Raw genomic sequence first — 24,812 nt, 5'->3', positions numbered from 1 at the left:
TGTTAAAGTACATGTGTGTTTAAGTATTTTTATTTGTATATTTCAAAGTCACAATGTAAAGAGGTCATACCCCTTTATAATCACACTATCAGTATATGAGAGTGCCTATTCTACCATAACCATTAGCAATTTTTTTTTTTTTTACCTCTTTACTGATTTGATAGACCAGAAAATACAATAGTGCCCCCTTACCCGTGGTTTAGCTTTCCAGTTACCTGCAGTCAGCCACAATCTAGAACCAGATAATCCCCCTCCTGACTTATTGTCAGAAAATCACAAGTAGTTGAACATTATGTCACAACACCTACGGCACTCACCTCACTTCATCCCATCACACAGGCATTTTGTCATCTCACATCATCACAAGAAGAAAGGAGAGTACAGGACAATAAAATATTTTTAAATGAGAGGGACAGACCATATTCACATAACTTTTATTATAGCATATTGTTATAATTGTTCTCTTTTATTAGTAGTTACTGTTAATCCCTCAGTGTGCCTGATTTATAAATTAAGGGGCACCTGAGTGGCTCATTTGGTTAAGTGTATGACTCTTGGTTTTGGCTCAGGTCATGATCTCACAGTTCATGAGTTCGAGCCTCGCATCAGGCTCCACACTAATAGCACAGAGACTACTTGGGATGGTCTTCTCTCTCTGCCCCTCCTTTACTTGCACTCTCTCAAAATAAACAAACTTTAAAAAAACACCTTCTAAAAAAATAAAAAATATACTTGTGTAAGTATAAGAAAAGCATAGGATGTGTAGGGTTTGGTACTGTGGTTTTAGGCATCCATTGGGGGTCTTGGAAAGTAATGCCCCACGGATAAAGGAGGATCTGATTAAAAGATGGAAATACCTGTCTCCTATTTGGTGATTTTTAAATTCCCATTGAAAGTGCCAGCAACACCCCTCAATATCTTCAGGGAGAGTCTCGAACAAATCAGCTTGTGTTTTCATACAGCAGTTTAAAACATTTATTTGATTCCACCCATTTAGGACAGTTCAAAATGGGACTCGTAAAACTCAAACTGTCTTCATGGTCATTTAATATGACCCACCAAGGAAGTATGACAGGGCAAATTACAACCCAGGAGGGAACAACTTCTCGGTCATTTCTGTTCCCATTAGTAGTAGTATTTCTGTTACACTGAGAACACTAAAAAATTGCATCTCTTGAATAAGTACAGTTTATTAAATATTACAAACATGGAACCAGGGATTGATTGATAGGATGCAATTCTACATGATTGTACTAGAAACAAAACACGATGAGAATAAACTGAAACACTGGATTTACTGAAGAAAAACTGATTTCAAATCTAATTTATTTCAGAAAATGTATTTCCTTAATGCCCCACAGTTTTTATAAGGTACAGCAACATGTAGAAAATGGAATTTCAGTTTTTAATGTCAATGTGTTTGTGTTCTGCCATTTTGATAGAGTTGATATTTTTCTTGTAAGGTTCTTAGTCTTTCTGTAGTGAAAGAGAGAAAGTAAGGCATTGCTGAAGGGACAAACTGATAATCTCTTGGTAAAGTTTATTGTAGCTAATTTTTTTTTTAAGTTTTTATTTAAACTCCAGTTAACATGCGGTATAATGTTAGTTTCAGGAGTATAATTTAGTGATTCAACAGGTGCCCTCCTTAATCCCCATCAACTGTTTCACCCATCCCCCTGCCCACTTCCCCTTCAGTAACCATCAGTTTGTTAATTTATTTTTGAGAGACACAGTGTGAGTGGGGGAGAGAGAGAGGAAGACACAGACTCTGAAGCAGGCTCCAGGCTCTGAGCTGTCAGCACAGAGCCCGACATGGAGCTCGAACCCATGAAAACCGTGAGATCATGACCTGAGCTGAATGTTGGACACTTACTTAACCAACTGAGCCATCCAGGCACCCGTTAAAATCTTTAATTAAGCTGACATTGTGGTAAAACTGCTGCATTAAATTGTAATTATGTTTAAATGGTAGTCGTGTACAGAGTGCCAAAGGAGGATAGTTTGAGAGTTAAATTAAGTGTCTTAAGTGAACACCAGTTTCTTTGAGAGAATTATGAATTGGATTTTGTTTTATTTTGTATTGACGCTTTGTGCCCATATTTAAGCTGCAAGGACTGTAGGACCTATAATGACCTTTCCCACCTGCCTTCTCAATTATGCCCTACCCTCACTGAGACAAATCTCAGTGTAGAAATGGTCCTGGGGGGCGGGGGGAAGATAGAGAATCAGCACACAGTATTCTGCTAAGTGAACAGCGTCTCAAGACCCCACATAGATATTCTCCCTTAATAGAAGTGCCTAAAATCATCACCAGAAAAGTATTAGGAGGCAAGAGTTACTTCACTAATCAAAACTTCACATTAAAATTAGTGTTGGGGCACCCGGGTGGCTCAGTCAGTTAAGTGTCTGACTTCAGCAAGTCATGATCTCGTGGTTGGTGAGTTTGAACCCTGCATTGAGCTCTGCACTGACCATGCGGAGTCTGCTTGGGATTCTGTCTCCCTCTCTCTCTGCTCCTCCCCCACTTGCACTCCTTTCTCTCTCAAAATAAACTTTTAAAAAATAAATAAAGTAGTCTTAATAGTCTTAATGAGGGGTGCCTGGCTGGCTCACTCGGTGGAGCCTGCGACTCCAGATCTCAGGGTCATGAGTTTCAGCCCTACATTGGGCATGGAGTCTACTTTAAGAAATAAAATAGTCTTAATGAGATACAAGCTCTAGTCTCAAATCAAAAGGCAGTCGTTGGATTTTCAGTATAATCTTATATTGACAGCTTTCTAAATAGTAATGTAAATAAAAACATAATTGATGAACTAAAGAAATGGAATGCAGCTGTTCAGCACTGTAAGATTTCAAAGCTGTTAATTTGTGTACTTACCAAAACATGTTTGAGTTTGAGTTTAAAATTGTCTCGCTCTTATAAGACTGGCTTCTGCTTAGTTACATATTTTTTACTGGACAGGAACAAGCTGAAAGCTGGCTACCTAATGTCAGTGGAGTCTTCTGAGGAGTTCCTGGATGAAGTCGGGTCCCAGGCTCTGGTTGCTGGTTCATACACACCACCAGCCACAGTCCTTCAGCAGATTGACTCCGTAGCAGACACAGATGTTGTAAATGTAAGCAAATGAAAACTTATGATTTAACATCAAACAATTTGACCTCGACCCAATTTCAGAAGGAATGCATAAGTTCCCTTGGGCTATATATGTCACTGTCCTGCTGTTTGGTGCCTGTCCACCTGGTGTGGAGGTAGGAGGGCTCATTACCATCACGTCTGTAAATGGCTCATCAACTTGGGGTGTATGTGTCTTCCTCATTCAACTAAATTACCAATAGGTTAAACCATTTTAAATTCTTAGAGGTCAAGAAGAGTTGAATTATTGGTAATTTCATGTGATTCAACCTAATAGTTGAGTTCGGTGTTTGTTCTCCTCTCAAGAAATAAACTGTCGTGCCAATCCTGCACGATCCAGGATCTCAGGATTTTTGTTCATCTTCTCAGCAGGAGACATTCTGCTATTGCTTTTTGGTTTTTTTCCACATATATTATTGTGAGACTGAATTGTTTTAAGGGCCAGGACCGTATCTTATACCTTTTTGTACTCTCTACTATGCCTAACAAATACATGAACTACAGAACAAATCCACAATCAGTGGGTTTTCCCAGTTTTTTCCACATGAAAAATGTCGACTCCTCTTGCATTGTAGAGGTCTCCACCATCTTCTCCCCAACAGCTCCACCTTAATGTAGGGACAATGAGCATAGAAAAAAAAGAAACACGGTATTTTAAGGTCGTAACTTAGACTTGATTTCACTTCGCCCCGAAGTTTATCATTCCATACCCTTCCAAATGGCTCTCCTTTACTATACTGTTGCTGTGGGAGTCCCAGCCCAGCTGCCTCTTCATGATCTCCCTGTGCCTGAGACAGCATGGGGGACTGCTACTCACGGTAGTACATCTGACCTCATCGGCCAGCCTTTTTGCTTCAAATAGTGGCATAAAGGAAACAGATAAGTTTGACTTTTATGTTGACAGTTAGTGTATTTTTATCGACTCAGACTATTTGCCATCGCAATACAGAAACAGTAAAGTACTGCCCTGCCTGAGGCTGACTCTGCCCTATTTTGCAATGTCAGTGAGGTTTTCCCTATCCCCCTTTTTACCAGCTACCCTCATGTCTGGAGCACCACACTTGCTCAGTCACATGTAATGAGGGAACATTCAAAGGGACAGCGGAGCTTTGCTTCCTACATTGTCACAAATTAAAATAACGTACCAGCCCTCTCCTGTAGTTAATCTCACAAGAGGCTAGTACAGAATTGCTGGCTCAGGATGCCCTGTCCATAAACTCTTGAAATAACAAAATAGATAAGTTTATCTACTGCATAATACATTTTCTTATTTCTGTTAATTTTTTCTGTCATTTGTTTGTTTGTTTACTTCAAGGCTGCAAAGAAGTTTGTTTCTGGCCGGAAGTCAATGGCAGCAAGTGGAAATCTGGGGCACACACCTTTCGTTGATGAGTTGTAAATTCTGAAACAGGAAAGAGCTGAACATTTTCTCAGCCCAGAGCAGCAAACACGTGAAAGTCAAAAATCTCCAATAAAACATATATCTTTTTTTTTCCCCCAATAAGGTGAAATGTCTTAAAGCATAAATAAATTGTTCCCAGCTGACTTAAAGTCAATGAAACATTCTGTTGAAATGTTTTTCTCATGTCTTGGCTATCAGTTAATCAAGTACTTATTATATGCTGAGGTCTTTGTTTTAGATGCTGCAAAGGAGAACAGGAATCTAAAAGTATAGAAGCTCAGAAACTAGTAAGATTATTATCGAGGACTTTAAAAATTTTTTTTTTTAGTATTTTTTTTTTTTTAATTTTTTTTTCAACGTTTTTTATTTATTTTTGGGACAGAGAGAGACAGAGCATGAACGGGGGAGGGGCAGAGAGAGAGGGAGACACAGAATCGGAAACAGGCTCCAGGCTCCGAGCCATCAGCCCAGAGCCTGACGCGGGGCTCGAACTCACGGACCGCGAGATCGTGACCTGGCTGAAGTCGGATGCTTAACCGACTGCGCCACCCAGGCGCCCCTAGTGTTTATTTTTGAGACAATGCAAGAGACCGAGTGCAAGCAGCGGAGGGGTAGACAGAGGGAGACACAGAATCTGAAGCGGGCTGCAGGCTCTGAGCTGTCAGCCCAGAGCCCGATGCGGGGCTTGAACTCACGAACCATGAGATCATGACCTGAGCTGAAGTCGGACGCCTAACCGGCTGAGCCACTCAGGCACTCCTTTTATCGATGGCTTTTAAAGATAAAGCCAGTTTAAAAATCTGTCCTTTTGGGTCAAAACAATTAAATGGTCTGAGTTTTACCCCCTTTCTTTACTGCCTTTCTTGCAGTATAGTTATTTCTGAAAAATCTAAATTCCCTGTTAGTCATATCTTATATTCCCACTGCATCATTTTATGTCTGATTTATCTTCACTGTGTGACAGAGTTTTGTTTCTCATCTTTTCCCTCTTCCTCATCTGTTCCCATTCTGTTTCTTAGGGCTGAAGGGGGGGAGGTGGGGTGGAACTTTATGTGCACAACTAGCCAGAAAATATATCTCTTACTTATTTTAAGTAGGGCATTTGAAGTTTGCAAAACAAGAGAAGCTAACTGTCTAAGTAAAAATGTGGCACTTACCTTAAAAATTGAAATTCTCTCTATGTTCATACATTCTGGTCCTGGGTTCCTCTGCCGCATTTTGTAAAAGATGAGATGTTCTTCTCAGAAGGGAGTGTGTTAATGATGTTGCTATTTTGGGAATAAGGTGGTGAGGCCTGTCTGACCCCAGGGAAGTCTTTGGATTATCACATTGAAGAATGTCTCTGACGGCATCAGAATGCACTTGTGAAAGAATGGGTAAGTCTGCACATATTCCTCCTGTAAGTATAGCAAACCTGTGCATAGCAATGCACAAAAATTAGATGCTCATGTGATCACCAGTTTGCAGACTGCTGCCTAAGCAACTTTTGATACAGGTTGACCCCTGCCCTTTTCAACTTGGGCAAAGTCTTCTAGCCAAAATGCATCTGAGGTAGAGGAGGCTGTGGATGAGGAAGAGCTTTGGTTGTCTCGCTTCACCATTGTCCAGTATGGAGAAGGGGGCCTCACTTCTCTCTCGGGATCTCTGTGAATCACCACATCAGCATTAATGCCTTTTCCTACACTAATAGTACGGTTCTTCTTTTTGTAGCCATGCCATTCTCTGGAGATAGACATTGGTCTCCTTGCAGAGTGATGCTCACTGGACTTTGAATATTTATAATACTTAAGTTTTTTATCTGAAACTACATCTTCACCGTCATCACTGCTTGCCAAAGGGTCTTTTGCCTGCTCAGTTTTCTTTGTTGTGCTGAAATGAAAAAAAAAAAAAAATAGTGAAAGACATGTATTCTTCATGTCTGCATATTCATTGTCCCCTAAAAAGATGTCTTGTAACCTGCTTTGGTTCATCAAAGAAAGGATATAATTTAGCTTTAGCACTTTGTGTTATTGAAGTTTTTCTCTCCAAAACTGTCTTTAAATTTGTTTCCACTCCTAAATGTAAATCAGATTCTGCCTTAAGTTTTTTCACATCACTTTCAAAAGTTTGAAAATAACTTGAGTCAGACTACTGACCAGAATATTAGCAGGTTTTAAGGTGTGGGTTAATTTCATTCCAGAATGACAGGTCAACCTGGCCATCTCCTCCACAGAACTCTTCTCATGGGTCACATGGGGTCAGTAATAACAGTGTCTTACCGATTTCCAAGGTATTCAGGAACTAGTGGACCTCTAAGTACACTAGTTATCGGGAAATTTTTGAGCCTTCTTTTTTTCTCCTGAGAACCATCATTTGCCTCTCTTTTGGGTTTACAAATGTGTATTTATACAACACCCTCTACATCCAGATGTGTCTCATTCACTATTCCACTTCTCTGTTGCTGTCCAAAAGCTTTTAAAGATTTTTTTTGTTACCTGCCCCAACTATTGGCTTTCTTGAGAGGTTGTATGGAGGTTTTTAGCAGAGGAAAGCAGCTACTCATATACCCTTGACTGAAGAACCGGTCGTCTTCAACTGAGCATGCAGCTTCAGAAGGGATGCATGTGGAGGGGTGAGGGAGGAAGGGGACACCTGGTGATCAATGGAGTGACAGATGTTGCAGCCAGATCACCCTCACATCCCTGACTATTAGCTTTCTTGGTTGTTGAAACTTGGCCAATGCTTGCCTGCTATCATCTACAGTTCTCTTGAACTTTTCTAACATCTACATACCTGAGCTTGCCATTACTTTCCTGAACAAATGCTGTTACCTCCTCCCCCTCATCCTGGTGCTGTTGCCCAGCAAATCCGTTCTTAGATTTTAACATTCATTTAACAAAGATCTTTGTGATTATAGACCTTTGGTACATCTGTCCTGCTAAAAGGAAATATGAAGTTGTTTTCTTCGCCACCCCCCAATCTTTTAGACTTGGCTTGCATGATCACTAATATTCTTGCAGGTGTGACCGTTGTACTTGCTCCCAAAACTTCGAACAGCTTTTCCGAAAGTTTCTCTCTTATAATAAACAGTTAGTAACTGAGCCACTAGTCTTACTGTGTGATTTTCCTTCATCCTTGATTTAGTGCTGTGCAAGGAGGTTCAGAAGACCTCAGGACTAGAACAGGTTGCCTTCAGACATGCCTAGGACTTCCTGAACAGCACGTGAATGAAAACAAAATCCAGGTTACTTTTTTTTTTTTTTTTTTTCATACTGCAAAGAATATCTTTTGTAACTCTGTATTAGGTAACTATAAAGGACAGGTAGTAGGGTCAGATTCTTATTAAACTGAAGTAAGATTATAAAGCCACAAACGAGCAGAAGTCAGAGTTAATTACAAACAGTTTTCTATCACTGGACCTGCCCAGAGCATTATGTGGAATATTTTCCAATGGGCACACAGTACCATTTACTCATGAAAAAGATCATACCAGCTTTGTGTAAGATGCCTTTTCTTTCCCTTTGTGCTCCTTCTCTGTCCTTTCCACATAAATTACTAAAGTGCCTTAGATATAAGCACTTTGTTTCAAATTAAGAAAGGGATTTAGAAAGTGGTTGGTATTGTTCTTAAGTCCTGTGGGCTTTAGTCTCATACTTGAGTTGTGCTATTTCTGTGTTTCCTCCTTATTTTTGAATGGTCGGTCTGTCGTTCTTAGATTTTAAAATTCTGTATCTCAAACTCTGAACAATTAAAATGTGAACAACATAGTCGTTCTATAAATAAGTAATTAAGAACTCAGCCTTGAGAGCTGCACTCCCCAGTACAGGGCCCACCAGCTAGGTATGGCAGCTAAATTTGAATTGATTAAACTTGAATAAAACTTAAAATTCTTCAGTTGCAAATCCTCACATTTGAGGCTCTTAATAGCCACATGTAGCCCGTGGCTACCACATCAGAACAGATCAAGAACATTTACACCATTGCAGTAAGTTCTTGGATATTGTTGCTCTAGAGACAGATCTAGTCACTCTTAGTCCTGTGACCACTGGCAAGTTTACACACACCTCTCTTGGCCTCAGTTTTCTTATGTAACCATGATGATAAAAAGAATTAACCTGAGGATTAAATGGCATAATACTTGTAAAGCAGTGTCCACCACATAGTAAGCAATGAATAAGTGTTCACCGTTATCATTAATGATTTTTAACTGTCATGATTGGTTTGGTTATTGGGGGAAAAACTTGTCCCTAATTTGTGTCTGACCTAAGGGGACAGCTGGTACCCAGCTCTGGTCCACTGTCACCATGTGAGGACACAAGCCCATCTTCTAATTTTTTAGGAGAAACCAGAGATACAGATAATTTCCATGGAATCTTAGATATGTAAATTTGGCAACTAATGCAAATATTTTTTATTTAAAAATTTTGAAATATACAGAAAAATGAAAAAAAGAAACCTAGTTAAATGAAAAAACTTACAAACACTTTGCTAGCCCTTGGAAAAGCCCCTCCGTATCCTTCCTTCTCTCTACAGTCACTGCTCTTCCGGCTTTTTAAAATGCTGTGGGAGACTAGCAAAGCACATCTGTTGACCATATCAGTCCCTTGGACCAAAAGTTGGAATATCTGAAGTAATGTCTATCCAGTGTGGACCATTTTTTAGTCCTTAGTAAAGTTCCTAGCCAGCTTTCCCTGAGCCCATCCCAATAACCAAAGATACACAGCTGTAACAACTAGTGCTCAGAAATCTGTCAAATTAATAAGGACCACTCTTGCATCAGAGCACTGAACTTGTCACTGAAGGAGAAGGATCTCATGTTCTAAATGTCTTCATGTTCTACACAACTTCCTCACATATCTGATCCTCAGAGGAGTCTCTGGTACTCCTGTGTTACAGATAAACAAGCTCTCAGAGATTAAGCGATTTGCCTGAGCTTCAAAGCTGGATTTTAATTTTCATTCACTCTGAATAAATGAGCCCTCAGCCATGTGAAAGTCCTGTGGTAGATTTAGCCTAACAACGCAGACTTAGTCCTTGCCTTCAGTTTACGTTCTCCCAGGGCAACATAGTAAACAATAGATGGTACAGATTACTTCATTGAAATTAGGATAAATGCTGTGAAGGAGATACACAGGTTTCTCTGAAAGCATATGACAGATGGACCAGACAGTGTTTTAACACTTCCTAACTTGAAGGCCCCTTGGGAAAATTTTGCACCATGAGCCTTCAACAGTGAGTAATGACAGAGTCCTAGGCATGTTGTACACAGAGAAGGGCAAGTGTAAAGTCCGAGGCAAAGAAACATAAGACAAAGAAGCTGAGAGGCAAAGTGGACTAGAGAGGGAAGAGGACAGCAGTATGTGGTGAGGCTGTGGGATACAGACCCAGCCACATGCAGTAGCATAGACCAGTGTAAGGGTTTGGGCACTTATCCTGAGAACAGGAGGTCTAAAAAGATTTTCAGCAGGGAACACGTCACATTCAGATTTGCACTGTAAAAGGATTGTTCTGTGTAGCAAATGAATAGGGGAAGAGAGTAGACGGTGGCTCTGACTGGGGTGATGATAGTGGCCAGAGAGAGAGATGGACAAATGTGAGAGAGAGTCGGAAGATAAAATGACAAGTTTTGTGATTATATGGGGTGGAAACAAGGGAGATGGAGAAATCTAGCATAGCCTCTAAATTTCTGACTTGTTCAACTAGGCAAATGCTCCCCCAGTAAGATAGGACCACCCCAAGGAGATAAGCAGTTAGCTGGCTCTTGATCTTTAGGCATAACGAGTGTGAGGGGTTTGTGATACATCCAAATGAAGCCACCAAGTGGGAGAGAGAAAGGGTTTAAATATACAAGTTTGAAGATCGTACAATTTGAAAATCAGTCCTGTAGGGAGAGGGACGGAAACCACAGGCATCAGTGAGGGTGCCCAGGAAATTGAGAGAAGAAAGCCAAAGATTGAGCGCTGGGGAACTCCAAGGCTGAAGCCTGGGGAAGACGTTTCAACAGAAGAGGGGGTGGGAGTTGTACAGTGTCGAATGTTGCTCAGGAGCCACACACAGTGACGACTTGAGAAGAGTCTACTGGAATCAACCTGAGGGCTGTGAGTGGCCCTGCAAAGAGGCCTCTTGGACAAGTGAAGACAGCAAAGCCTGGACTGAGATTGGGGGAGAGCGCCTGGGAAATCATCTCCTGGGGAAATGGCCACATCTGATACAGCTCTTCACGCACGTTTGGAGCCAAAGGGATAGGACTGTGGCCGGCGGCAGGGAGAGGGCAGCAGAGTCAAGGTGGGGTTTGTAAAGAGGCAGAGGCCCCAAAAGCCTTACATGTTATTGAGAAGGATCCACAGAAAAGCTGAATGTGCAGGAGACAAATGAGGGCGTGGGATCCACAGCACGTTTGAGGCTGACTCTGGACAAAGGGACACATTGCAGTAGATTTGGAGGCCGAGCTCCCATTAGATGGTTCTCTCTCTCTCTCTCTCTCTCTTTTTTTTTTTTTTTTTTTTTTAGCTCCAGATTCAAGGCTCTTGCCTCTATCAATCTGCCTCACATTAGGTCCTGCAGATTGTACTTCTCCAGGATTTAAAAACCCACTAAATTACTGCAGTGGTTTCACCAAGACCACGTGCTTCACAGGCTCTGGGGAACAGTAGCACAACAAAGTTTTCCTAAAATGAACGACTTACCGTGTTAACGGGAATTTGGTCTCAGGGATTAAATCATATATTTCTTGCCATTCTTGGGGTATGTCAATAAAATCTCGGTAAATCTTGATTTGTAGCACTGTTCCTATGGTGATGTGTTGCAAAAGTTTTAAAAATTCTCGAAGAGTATATCCTAACACATTGGCATGGCCAACACTAATCAGAACATCACCTGAAGAAGGAAAGAAATTATCAGTAAAATCAAGATAATGGGTCATTGGGCTCATACCACTTCTGGCTGCACTGTGAGGTATTCCATTTTACGAGTTCAACCAGACTCCAGCCTTTATTTAATAAAAGTGACCAACTAGGTGACATGAGTGTCCTTCGCATAATGAATGCATGCAAGATGTTTCTTAATAGCGGTGTAGAAGATATTATATCATGTTTTTATGGTATTTCTTTAGTCCTTGGTGTGAAAGAGGCTAAAAATCGTTTATAATCTGAACCATCCTTTAGGATTCTAAAAATGTTTGTTTCAAGTAAAATGAATAGTCATTATTATTAAAAAAAAAAACCCTTACACTAAGTGAGTAAATGACCTACTTGCTATTGTACCTGCCTGGCAATTTCCAGTGCCCTCCACTCTATTAACATAAAGCCCTTCTGGGGCGCCTGGGTGGCTCAGTCGGTTAAGTGTCCAACTTCGGCTCAGGTCATGATCTTGCAGTTCGTGAGTTCAAGCCCCGCGTCAGGCTCTGTGCTGATGGCTCAGAGCCTGGTGCCTGTTTCAGATTCTGTGTCTCCCTCTCTCTCTGACCCTCCCCCGTTCATGCTCTGTCTCTCTCTGTCACAAAAATAAATAAACATTAAAAAAAAATTTAACATAAAGCCCTTCATTTTAATTTTCTGCCTTGTGCGGTATTAGTTGAGCAAGTAATTCTGCATGAAACAATGGACATTTAGCATGCTTTAATTAAGCTTAAGATGTGTATATAGAGAGTATGTTGGATAAAGGGATTTGAAAGCTAGACTGCCTACTTCAGGGCATTGCTGGACAGGAAGGGAAGTGTGATGGTCAACCATAGAGCTTCTGATCTCCTGGCAAGTGGGAAGAAAACCACATCTTGACAGCAAGTCCCTGGACCCCCTAAGTGCATATCTTTGTCCACCTCCCTGCTGCCAGCACCTAGGGCATGGACATGTAAACTAGATCCAGCCACTGGGCACTCCCACCTGGGTCACTGAACCTGGGCAGGAGATGCAGCTGGGTGATGGAAGCACCCGGTTTCCAGGGGTAGTTCTATATGGCCCCGCATTCTGTCATCATTTCCCAAGCCTGGTTCTCCAGCCTTTCTGGCAGTTCTGTTAGACTCAATGTTCTAAGTTCAGTGCCTTCACAGGCACTGTTTTCGATTGCTTGCAGTGAAGAATCCTGACTAATGCAAGGATATTCAGCAAGAGAGGAAGGAATACAAAGAAATTACTTCTTAAGGGCTCACATTAGGTAAAATCTTAGTCTTCAGATCTTACTAGAACTAACAGCCTGCCAAATGGTAATGGAGACTTTATCACTAACACTGGATAAAGGGACTCCAATCAAGTCCCAAAGGATGTGTTCATTTCTCTGTGCGTGAGAAGCTGGGGACCTCTCAGTTACCTTCATTCCCAGACAGCAGAAGCCTAACCTCCAAGGAGGAGAGAGGATGCAGTACCTTCTGTGATACTACATCCCACTGTGCTGTAGTTGGGAATTAATGCTGATCTCAAAGGAAGGCTCCAAGGACAAACTTTCATGGTGCTAGATCCTATCAGAAACTTCAGTTTAAAAAGAACTTAAGTTTAAAAGTACTGAAGAAAATGAATACTTGGAAGGGTGAAGAAAAACCTGCTTTGGTCTTACAAAGTAGCTGATGATAAAACCAGCCTAGGATCTGCAGCTAACTTCAGAATGAAACAAGCTTCTCCCAGCCACCTGCAGAGTGTGCCATCTGAAACAGCTGTTCATCCTACAGAGGTTAATTACAATGGCAAAACAAAACCAAACACCTCACTGGATGAGTTTACGTGCCTGATGTTAAAAGGAACGTTTATAGCTGAAAGCTATGGCTTGGCATTCTGCTTAATTACGTTGTTGAAGGATGTTTTTTATCAAGAGGGCAGAAAATAAACAGCTTAATTCCCTGACCATCCTGACTGTAAACCAAAGGTGTCATTCTATGAATGTGATTACTCTGACAATAGATATTAACATTGCCCTTCATAAAGAAACATCAATCTGGTATTTATGAATACCAACCCCATTACACTTTTTTTTTTCTGTTTTAATGGGCTGTAGGAACCACATTATTATAAACCTTGTCTCGATTACCTATATTAAATCAACTTTGCAGCAGCCAAGCCACTACTGAAAAATAAATTTTTATTTATTTTTCTCCATCTCTCCCGACAAGGCTCTGAGTTCCACAAGCTCCAGGTGGCTAGAGACCACATCTGTTTGGCTTACCATTATGCCCTCCTGCCTAGCAGGACACCTGCACACAGTAGGCATTCAGGAAATGCTTATTGAATGAATGTGACCAGTATATGACTTGTATTTACCTTCAAAGCTATACTATTTCTTAAGACTCTAGATATCAGTCTATTTAAAGGCATACTGGCCAAAAGGAATTTAAATTCAGCCAGAATAAACAAACACTAAACTAAACTAGCAAATTCAATAGGAAATGAAACCCAATTTGAAACACCAGAAGAGAAAAATGTAAAACACGTGGATGAGAAATAATGGGGCTGGGAGGTAACAGGGTCGAAGAAATAGCAGGTCTGTGGGACTATCACCTCTGAAGATCTCATTCATTGTTAAAAGGACTGAATTCTGGTCTTTGAAACCAAGAACCTGAGGAGAACTGACTGACCCATCATGAAGAGATTTGGGACTCTGGACTCTCTCCGGTACTGAAATCCCACTTCCAGTCGAAAGTGTGGGCTCTCTAGACATGGGTTCAAGTCCCAGCTCTGCCCACCCACTTAGCTCTGTGTATTGACCAAGTTACTACACCTCCAACCCTCTACATTGTGTTATCGACCTTCCAGGAGTTTGTAAAGACTAAATTAGATAATAGATGTGGAAACACCTTGCACAATGCCAGTGACAAACATTTATTATTCATTTACTAATGCACAGACATAATATGTGCCAGCATTAAAGGTAAATCCTGGATTTAAAAGATGAATTCAAGACTGCCTCTGACCTCCAGGAGCCCACTAACCGTGGCCACACCATGAGGTTCTGTTTCCTGTGCATAAAAGCACACTCCTGTCCCACTCCAGCGAGTGTGTGCTCTGGTTATGAATCAGCTTCTGTTGCGTGACCCCAGAGAAACTGAGGAAAAGCTCATGGGAAACTGTGCTGGACCTGTCTCCCTGGCGCTTTGTTCCCCAGCACCAAGCACTGCCATTTGGAGAGAATGTTTTGGATTATAAGGTGGGGGCAAACTTTCATAATGGCATCATTTATCTATTTACTTCTTTAATCCCCTGCTTCTAACACAAGCTGCGGTTAGAATCACCTGAGGAGCTTTTAAATCATGAACTGCCCTGTCCCCAGCCCCCTATCAATTGAATCAGAACCTCTGGGGAGATGGGGCCTAGGCATCTCAGTTTTAAAAGCTCCCAAGGTGATTCTAGGAAGTAGCATTATAAATCAGTAATTTAATCCACTGGGGCTCCTGTACCACAATCATTTTTTATTTAAAGAAAAAAAGAAAGAAAAGCCACAAGTCAGGAAACTCTCTAAGAACAGCCTAAGAGAAATGATTGCCAGTATTTCCATAGAACTGTCGTTTTCAAAGCACTTTCATAAAATTTATCTCTCCAAATCCTAGCAACCTCTGAGGAAGGTAGCTGTTATCCCAATTTAGACATGAGGTGACTGAGGCCTAGAAGGTTAAATGACTGCCCAAGGTCACAGAACTAGAAAGTGACAGAGCCTGGGCCTGACTGAATTCAGGCCCAGCTAAAACCGGATGATTCTTGTTTCTCACCACCTTACCATCCCATTGTGCCTCCCTGACTACTGAGCACAGCCCTAGAACTGGAGCAGACACTGGAAAACACATCTTGAACTGGATGGAAAATTCATTCTCCCAAAGACAAGAGAAGCAGGGCAGTGTTGATCAAAGGCCTTGGGCTCTGAAGTCTAACAGAGAGGGTTCAAATCCCTGATCCCTGGTGTGACAATGGGCAATTTACTAAATATCTGACTCCTTATCTATAAGGTGGTTTAATGCAGAATCTACCTCAGGATTGTCAGGAGGATGAAATGAGATCATGCTTCTAAACATTAACGATGATTAATACTGCCTACCTAGAAGAAGAAAAGTCCACAGAGAAGCATAAACTCTGGAATGACACCATCCCACTTGCCAGAGCGGGGTGAACCTAGACAAGGAACTCAATCTCTGTACCTCAGTTTCCTCCCCTGTGAAAGGGGGATGACAATAGTTCCTACCTAGAGACTTACTGTAAGAATTCAGTGAAAAAATAAAACAGCAAGGGTTATTAAAGTGCTAGCAACCTGCTGGCCCACAGAAAGCTCTCAAACAATGTCATCATCATTATTATGGTTACACTAAAACCTATTAACCGGGGTCTCCCCGAGGGCAGATGGGGGCAGGGGGGAACCACAGTCACCTGGCTGGAGTTTTCCATCCGTGGCTGCAGCCCCCGTCCTGATGAGGTGGGTGATCTGGAGGTAGGGCCCATTCTGGATGATGATCAGGCCTAAGCCCAGGTTGCCCACAGTGAGTTTGGTCTGCTGAGTTTTGCTCAAGTTGTGTATGGATGACTTGACATTGAAGCCAACGTTTTTGCCTGATATAAAGAGGGGGACATTTTTTAGTCCTTCGCCTGGACAGCAGCATGACAGTATCACTGGGGTTCTAAAGCCAGATCCCTGGGGCAGTTCCTCAACCTATTTATTTCTCAGTTTCCTCATCAGTAAAGTGAGGACAGTACGTGTCTAGCTTGGAGACTTGTTATGAGAATAAATGAGACAGAGGGCTTTGCACAGTGCCTGGCACCTGCTGAGTGCTTAATTAATGTCAGTTATTATGTATTCACTTGACAAATGTTTCTTGATGCAGGCAGTGTGCTAAGAAATAGCAGTTTCTTGCCCTTATGGATCCTCCAGCTTAGTGGAAGAGACAGATACTAATCAGTCACATAAATAGATGTTGAATAACAAACTGTAACACATGCTATGAAGGAAAAATACAGAGAGCTCTGAGGAGGACTGCCAGGAGGCCAAGGTATCCTGCGGGAAAGGCAGTTCAGGCTTCATACAGAAGGCAAAATTTGAATCGAGGTCAAAAAGACCAACAGGAAATCTTGAGACAAAGGAGGGTGGGAGGGAGCAAACTGGATTGAGGCTGTAAGGAAAGAACAGAGATGCACTGGAGCACTCGTGAGGAGCAAAGTCACAGCCGACTGGCGTGGCCTCACAGGCTTACCTCACTGGAAAAGCTTAGGAGCAGGTTAAGCGGGACCCTGTAACATTTGTAAAACAAACAAATGAACCCGGCTGGCTGCTGTGCGGGGCACAGACTGCGGGATCCAGAGTGGATGTGGGAAATCGAAATGTTACTGGAGTCACCCAAGCATGCCATGGCAATGTCAGTGGAAATGGTAGCGAAAGATCATTTGGGAGGAAAATCCGGGAAAATGGGTGGTGGTGGAAGGGTGCCGAAGTATGTTTTCTCCAGAACGGATTCTCACAAGAAAAGTTTCAAAGACTATGGAGTGATTTAAAACAAGTTACTTTCCTAAGAGGAAGCTTCTCAGAAGACTCATTTTCAGTACACAGGAAGTTTCTGGGGACATTTGTTTTCAGCAGCTCTTCCTGAAGGACAAGTGACAGGCCTTTGCGAAATCCATGTGACTGTGGTGTTTTGGGGGGGCCCAAGAGGCCTGCTGAGGGAGGGGTGCCCCCTGTTCCCCCACCCCCAGGTTCATGACCCTTCCCTGTAAGCAAGTGTCCTTGCTGTCTCCAACCTCACCTTCCCCCAAACCGCAGAGACTCTATAGAAAGTAAAGTAACCCAGTATAAAGAAGGTACCACATTCGGAGATTTTTCAGGATTCTGGGAGCCATTTGGAGCAGGTCAGACCCTCCTTCAGCCTCTAGCTCCTGAGCATACAGAGAAGTGGCATCTCAGGCAAGGTCTGAGTTCCAACCTCAGCTTGCTACTTCATTGTGCTTAGGATAAAATAATCTATACGAGACCCACTCTCAAAAGACAGCAGGGTTAAGGGAAAGAAGGCAGACTCAAAAGACTCCATACCACACGATTCCACTTTTATGACACTCTCCGTGGAAAGGGCAAAACTATAGAAACAGATCAGGAGTGTCAGGCACTGAAGTGCAGGCTGGTGGCAAAGAGGAGCAAAGTAATTTGGGGATGGGGGAGGGAGCGTGTGTGGTAGGGAAACTTCCACATCTTGATGGTGGTGGTGGTTATATGTGAGTATTCATTGATCAAAACTCAGAGCTATACACTAAAAATGGGCGGGGGGGGGGGGGCGAGGCTCTTACTGTATGTAAATTATAGTTTGGTAAACAAATGATGGCGAGGGGCTAACTCCCAGGCCAAGAGGGTGACGTTCCCATTTTACAGGGGAGGCAAAGTAATGAAGGCTTGGTCTCCAGGGCGTCTCCCTCTCCCCACTCCCCAGTTACCTTTTTTGCTTTTATGGGCGGCCTTCTCCATGGCCCCAGGAGGGCAGACCGCTCAGGAGGGGCCTCCTGGAGCCGAAGCTGGAGTGGGTCCAACTCCCAACTGTTTCGAACCCGCGAGGAGGGGGCGCACAGCGGGCTGGCCGCCGGCGACGGGGGGACCCCGGGCGGCAAGGAGGTTTCCGGCGCTGCCCCTCGGGATGGCCGCCAGGGGGCAGACGTGGGGCACCCGTGGGGGTCACAAGGCCTCAGCGGACTTGGAAAAAGGAGTGAGTGAAAGTTTTGGCGGAGAACAAACTCGTTCAGGGAGCAGCACAGTGTCTGGCTCACAGTGGGTTCATCATCCATTCTTGGAAAACAACCGAAGTGGGGAGGATGGAGGAAGCACAGAGGCGGGTGTGGCAAAGCTGTGAAATTGTGGGGCCCAGGCAGACCCTAACTAGAAGCCCATATAAGATCACACAATCCCCTGCTGCACTCCCAGTAATGATATTTTTAAATATTGCTGCATCAATAGTCCCAACTGTTTTGGAACTGCACTGTTTTCATCAATGTTTTGCATGAGAAGAGGGGCCAAGGGTGGCTCGGGGGAAAAAAAAAATGAGTCACGATTAGGAGAGGAATTAATTCTTCCTTCTTTTTTCCAAAATAATTCTTTCCTCCCACACACACATTCGCTCACAGGACAAATATTTACTGGAAGCCCGCTCTGTGGTTTGTGCTGATGCTGGGGACACAACAGTCGGCAAGACAAACAAGGGCCCTATCCTTTTGGAACTTAGATTTAACGAGCAGATCAAGTGGATGATTTAAGAAAACTGTAAATTATCAAAAATATATTCTAGAAGAAACAGAAAGCAATGTAATGAGGTAGGTCCTGTCCTCATTCCCACTCCGATAAAACGGAGAAGCTATGCACCTTACATTCATGCCTTCAATAGTTATCAAGCACTTATTAGATGTCAGACACTGTGCAAAGATTTCCATGGTAAACCCAGTTTACCGGGCTGTTTCTGTGGCTCTACCCGGACAGTAAACCAGGGCAGATTTTCATTCAATAAATCCCGCCTTGCAGAGGCTGAGACAAAGGGAAAGAACAGTCATCCATTTTCTTACTCTCAACCTCAAGGAGTCTCCAGCAGGTGGCTTCTTGTGATCGATCACCAGTTTCCTCCTCCAAACAGTCTGGCAAGGTGTCTATGCAGACACCAAATTAATTCTGTCATAAAATACATCCTTTTCCTCTGTTTTCCTATTAGTAGGGGGACAGTGAGAGTTTGTGGAACTAAAGCATGTCAGCATCGGAGGTTCAGGGAGGGGAGCCTATCGGCACCTGGCACACAGGGTGTCCATCTGCCTTTCCTCCATCCCAGGCTGAAAACTCTCTTCAGGGCAGATGCCAAGATCACACCAATGGGTGGAACTGCAGGATACAAACGGTTGTGGATGCCATCCTGTGCTGCCCAGATCCCCCTTCGGGACTGAAGGATTTATTCCTGCTCCTCCACCCCACCCCTGCTTCTAGCTGAGCTCCATGCCCAAGATTACACCTTCCCAGGGCAGCTAGCATCCAGTGACTGGTCACTGTGGGGTAAAAATCTGGCTCCCTCAGTCCAGCTCGAGCAACCCTGGAGGGCAATCCCAGCTCCAGAGCTCCTGTGGGGTCTACTGAGGTCCTTCTGTGGCTGCACTGTCACCTGACTTCTCCCTTTGCCTAATGCTGCTTCCCCTTCCTCCCCTCATGGGCATGGCTTCCAAGAGCACTCCCCAATAAACTCCTTGCAGCTCAAGAGTGTTTCCTGGAAAGCCCACCCAACCTGCAGCAGCTAGCACCAGGGATGGTCTGCAAGAGTAGATGCCAAGATGGAATTTCGGAGTTGGGTGACCCCGCTGTCCAGGTGATAATGAGGACCCCATCCCCAGTAGAGGAGGTGTATACATCACCTTGGGCACAGGGAAGCACTAAGATTGTTCCATTTTTCACCAGAGAAAATTGAAACAGTTTGTCACCCACATGATCCACCTGAGTATCTCTTAGTGCTCCCTTGCCCTATTTTGACAGTGAACAGACAAAAAAAGCAGCCACAGCCCAAGAAATACATGGCAACAAGTGGCTCAGACTCCTCAGGGATGGAGGTCCGAACCACCCCACCACATAAGCCACCTAGACCACCAGAGGTGCTAGCAAAAGGTGAGAGGAATCTAGGATGGGCAGGAGAGGAGGGAGGTGATGAGCATGTCGCTTATGCCTGGAGATGAGCTGCAGCAACACGGGGAGCTGGGGTTTGTCCTGCTAACCTTCCTCTCATAAGATTCCCACGGGAAAAGATGCCCACCGGGGTCCTGCTTTCAGAACTGAAAAGAAGCAGGTAGATCTTCGTGCAATGGGTGCACTGTGACAAATGTTGCCCTGTGCTACCCAGTCCTTCTGAAGACTGAAGGACTTAGTCCCCAGCTCCTGGGAAGGTTGTAGGTTCATGGATCTCAGCTGTTGGCCCTTTCAAGGAATTGTCTTTGGCTGAAGAGCAGCCATACCCAAGGCCATTCCTGAGGTAGCTCAACTCCAATGACTGGTCCATGTGGGGATATAAAGGCTTGGCCCCTTTTCCCCAACTCTGAGTGGCCACCCCAACTTCAGAGTTGCTCACGGGGTCTGCCAAAGCCTCCAATAACTGAATCACAGCCAAACTGCTCCCTCTGCCTTCCCTCCCCCCAGAGGAGTTGCTCCTTAATGCACTCCCTAATAAAGACCGCACGCTAATCCATAATCTCTGGTTGGAGTCAGCTCCAGTGGAACCCACTCTGTGAGACGAAAGGAGATTTGAGCCCAAGGCACAAACTGTTAACCTCTGGATTTAGCTCTTTGGTCTTATCTAATCCCAGAACCCCCAGGTGCATGTATATGGTGCAGCCACCAAACTCTTGGCCTTCATGGTGAACTTGACCCCCTGGGGAAGCAGTGTGTTCTTTATCCTGTCAGGCCAAAGATACTCCTTAAAGAGAAGAGTGATTATATAGTCCCCTCCACAGCTTTCACCAAGGTCCCATCTGGATTCAGCCTCTGTTGGGCCAAGGCCTACCATCCATCATGATAAAGCACACTGTGTTCACAGCCCCTTAACAGCCGCAGAATGGCTATTTATGACTTTAGGCTGCCAGCATAGATCCCTTCCGGGGGCCTTCTGGGTCCCCAAGGATTTTCTGCCTTAAGGATCCCTGTGGCTCATCTCTCTGAATGAAATAGCCCCAGCTGCTTTGTTTAAGGGAGAGTGAGGAGATGGGGAGCTTCTCCCACTGAAGCAAAATGTCTGACTTTCCCAAGTTCAAGTCAGTAGAAAGGAGGGGACTAGAATATAGTTCTGTATCCTTTTTGCTCCACCACACCACCTCTCATGAACCCTAGGGTTTGCCTCTACTAAAATCTAGACTGGGGGTGGGGGTGGGGGCTCAGTCAGTTAAGCATCTGACTTTGGCTCAGGTCATGATCTCATGGTTTGTGAATTTGAGCCCTGCAATGGGCTCTCTGCTGTCAGCACAGAGCCCACTTCGGATCCTCAGCCTCCCTCTCTCTCTGCCCCTACCACACTCATGTATGCATGTGCTCGCTCTCTCTCTCTCTCCTAAAAACAAAAACATTTAATAAAAAATAAAATAAAATGTAGACTGGGATATAGAGGAGAAGGGAACTGATCTGTCCTGTAGATCTCGGACAGATCCAGGACTCTGCAATACCAGGTATGTTGGAAGTAGAGAATGAGATATGGGACTAAAATCAGGATTAATGGAAAATATGTAATCAGAGTATTTAGTCCCTGCCCACCCCTCCCACCCCCATGCTGGGTGGTAAAGAAGGAATGGGAAGGTGACTTTCTGAAGTGACTTGTGGCCATTAATCTGGTGAAAATTTTCTCAATGTTTTTTTTTTTAACTCCAAATTGGTTTTTTTTCTTTAAATTTAAATATAGTTGACATATTAGTTTTGGGTGTACAACATAGCGATTCAACATTCATAGATGTCATGAAATGATCACCACAGTAAGTCTAGTTACCATTATACAGCTTGTTTTTATCCTTTAATCTTAGATCCAGAACCTTTTGTAGAGGGGCAGAGGTAGGAGGGACTGGGAAGTGCTGCCCAGGTAGAAGGGGGAATTTACACTCGTATTTTTTAAACGCAATGATCAAGTGATCACCATACCACTCACAGGCAAACTGTTCCAACAGTTCACCTCAGGATTCTCATCAATGCCTAGTAGTGAACATCAGCGGACATTATTTGAGAATTCAGAACTATAAAGCTGGGAGTTTCTTCTATGCCTGGGCAATAGAAACTCTGGACGAGAAGCCAAGAATATGACTCCATCAAACTTCTCCAGTACTTTAAAAAAAAAAAAAAAAAAAGTGAAACCCTGCTGCAGTAATGTGATATGCATATCTGAGTCCCTGGAATATATCAATCAGCTTGTGCCTAGTTCTGTGGCAGAGGAAAACTAAACGGTGTCATAATATTTAAAAAAAAATCCTTCCCCCCAGGAGACCAATGTTTGGACAGGAAAGTCTATAGACTAGCAATTAAATCCCTCCTTACCCAATCTATGTGGTGACACTGATAACTCTGCAAGTTTCTGCAAGGCTGTTGGATTTGGTGGAATTTGAAACTTGCTGAGTTTTGGGAACATGTAGGCATTCCCAAAATAGAGACAGATGTCAACCTTCTACGTCTTTCTTGAGATGACCTATGTGGCATTTAAGGAGAAGATGACTGTCCCATCTCCTGTTTGCTGCGTGGGGGACTATCCAGGAAAGAAAGACCTGGATCCAAAGTTAAGGTTAATGGTGACTTGGTCCAAGAGTCAGTCACAAAAGAAAAAGCAACCTCCACTAGATAGTAAAATTATAGATGGAGAATCATCTGTATTGCCAACAAACTATGCCAATGTCTTGTTTGTTTCTGTTTATCCATCCAAACTAAGTTTCTCCTCAGGCCTCAACTCAGTAAATACTATCACCAAACACCTGGTTACTCAGGCCAAAACCTTAAGAGTCATTCCTGAGGCCTTTCTTTGTTTCAACTCCTCCCCCACGGTCAGTCGTTTTCCTTGCCTATAAAACACCCAAAGCTAGCCATTTTTTCCATCTTCACTATTCGCATCCTAGCTAAAGCTACATTTCTTTCTCTCCTGGAGTACTTTGCCTGTTAACTGGTATCCCTTTCATTCCTGTCCCCCTCCCCCCTCCCCCAACTACACTATCTTTACAGATTAAATAAGACCTTGTCAGTCTCCTGCTGAAAACCTCCTGTGCCTTTCGCTTGCACTTAGAACAAAATCCAGACCCTTTACCATGGCTCCCCAAACCCTACATCTGGTCTCCACCTACCTCTCTGTCTTTTCATACTACCGTCCAGCCAAACAGGCTATTCCACAGTTCCTTGAACAAGCCAACCTCTTCCTTGTCCCTTCCCCTAATCCTCTTTGCACTTGCTTCTCCCTCCGTCTGGAGTAGTCCTGCCCAAATCTTCACACGTTACGCGTTTACGATAGTGGTGGTCTCAGTGAACCTTCCCTGGCCATCCTAAGCATCACCACAGCCCTCCTCCTCCCCCGCCATCAGACCGACCCCCACTTAGTTCATAAAGCAACACCTGAAATGACCCATTTGTAAAGATAAATTTTTAACATGTTTGCCTCTTCCCCACCAGGATGTAAGCTTCCGGAGATTAGGAATCTTGCCTCGCAAGTCCAGCCCAGTAACCCCACTAGGTGTCGACAGTTATTTCCTAAATGGGGCAGTCCCGGAGCTGAACGACGCGGAAGGGGCAACGCTAACAGAAGGTGACAAGGGCTGTACGGGGCCCCGGGTCACTTGGCAGAGTCTCCCACCCATCAATCCAGTGTCCGTTTTGAAAGGCTAAAGACTGAGGGGCATTTTGTCACCAGTCATTAACAACGATAACATTATTATTGGCAAGAAAGCTCAAAGGCGGCGTGGCCTGCCGGTAGGCGCGGGGCAATGGGCCTGGGCCGGGTGCCAGTCCGGCTCCAGGGCAGCGAGACGTGAGGCCCAATAGAGGCCGGGGCAGCCGAGCCCGGGACGGTGGGGAGGGTCGGGGGCCGCGGGCCGGGGCTGCGAGGCGGGCGGCACAGCCGGGAGAACAGAGCAGGGACGCGACAGCCCGGGACCCGGTCTGGCCTCGACAGCGCCGAGGCTTCGCTTCCGGGTGAGGGGCGGGCGAGCCGAGCAGTTCCGGGGCGGGCGGCGGTTCCGGCTGTGCGGGCCGCGCCGCGGCTGCTGGTCCCGGGCGCGCGGAGGGCGCGAGTGGCGCGCGGGGGCCGAGGGGGCGCGAGGCGGCGGCGCGGGGACTCCGGGCCCCGGCGGCGGCCCATGGGGCGGGAGGCGTGAGGCCGCGGCCTGCCCGGGGCTCGGGGGGTGGGGGGAGCGGGGCGGGGAGATGGATAAACTGACCATCATCTCAGGATGTCTCTTTCTGGCCGCCGATATCTTCGCCATCGCCAGCATCGCCAACCCGGACTGGATCAACACCGGGGAGTCCGCGGGTGAGCGGCGGGCGCGCGGGGCCGGGCGGGGGATTGGCTGAGGGCTGAGGGAGGGGAGGGGAGACCCGGCCGAGGGGAAGACGGGGCCGGCGGCTGCGAGGAGGGGGGCGGCCTGAGGAGGGAGGGGGCGGAGAGGCGTCTGGGGCGGCGGGGCCGGGCGCCCCGGGGGCCGGAGGGGAGAGGGAATGGAGAGGAGGACGCGCGGGCGCGAGCGGGACCCCGGGGCTGAGGGGAGCGGCGGCCCGGGCTGAGCGAAAAGTGGCCGAAGGGCGAGGAGACCTGGGCTGGGCTGGCGGGTCCCGGACGGAGAAGGGGGGTGGCGGGGAGACGGTCGCCGGACCTGAGGGACCAAGGAGGAACGAGCT

General features: G+C 44.9%; 3 protein-coding genes and 1 long non-coding RNA gene across 6 annotated transcripts in view; 3 read left to right on the top strand and 1 right to left on the bottom strand.

Annotated features, from left to right (window-relative positions):
• LOC102961769 (cytochrome b-c1 complex subunit 2, mitochondrial) overlaps positions 1–4,694 on the top strand; it is a 28,166-nt gene extending 23,472 nt beyond the window's left edge. The window contains exons 13-14 of the mRNA XM_007084105.3: positions 2,963–3,116; positions 4,449–4,694. Coding sequence (XP_007084167.1) covers positions 2,963–3,116; positions 4,449–4,532 — 238 coding nt within the window. The 3' untranslated portion in view covers positions 4,533–4,694. The remainder of the gene's footprint in view (positions 1–2,962; positions 3,117–4,448) is intronic.
• Positions 1,310–18,003, bottom strand: PDZD9 (PDZ domain containing 9). 3 transcript variants are annotated; one of them, XM_042972143.1, is made up of 6 exons: positions 17,894–18,003; positions 15,851–16,030; positions 11,201–11,390; positions 5,693–6,404; positions 2,879–3,741; positions 1,310–1,476 (listed from the first exon to the last, which is right to left on the bottom strand). In XM_042972143.1, the coding sequence occupies exons 1-4, from the start codon at positions 17,922–17,924 to the stop codon at positions 6,011–6,013; spliced, it is 795 nt and encodes a 264-aa protein (XP_042828077.1). In that variant the 5' UTR covers positions 17,925–18,003; the 3' UTR covers positions 1,310–1,476; positions 2,879–3,741; positions 5,693–6,010. The 3 variants fall into 3 exon arrangements, with proteins under 3 accessions (XP_042828077.1, XP_007084168.1, XP_042828078.1); XM_007084106.3 differs by lacking the exon at positions 2,879–3,741; XM_042972144.1 differs by lacking the exon at positions 15,851–16,030.
• Positions 18,004–18,043: 40 nt separating this feature from the next.
• LOC122234707 lies at positions 18,044–19,680 on the top strand. The gene is made up of 3 exons (XR_006212619.1): positions 18,044–18,159; positions 18,575–18,760; positions 19,264–19,680. It is a non-coding gene; the product is annotated as an uncharacterized LOC122234707 (long non-coding RNA).
• Positions 19,681–24,341: 4,661 nt separating this feature from the next.
• MOSMO (modulator of smoothened) overlaps positions 24,342–24,812 on the top strand; it is a 61,005-nt gene continuing 60,534 nt past the window's right edge. The window contains exon 1 of the mRNA XM_042972145.1: positions 24,342–24,447. Coding sequence (XP_042828079.1) covers positions 24,342–24,447 — 106 coding nt within the window. The remainder of the gene's footprint in view (positions 24,448–24,812) is intronic.

Source organism: Panthera tigris, chromosome E3 (assembly GCF_018350195.1).
Source record: "Panthera tigris isolate Pti1 chromosome E3, P.tigris_Pti1_mat1.1, whole genome shotgun sequence".
Classification (NCBI taxonomy): Eukaryota; Metazoa; Chordata; class Mammalia; order Carnivora; family Felidae; genus Panthera; species Panthera tigris.
The sequence above is the reverse complement of the archived record's forward strand: the minus strand, read 5'-3'. Positions and strand labels throughout refer to the sequence as shown.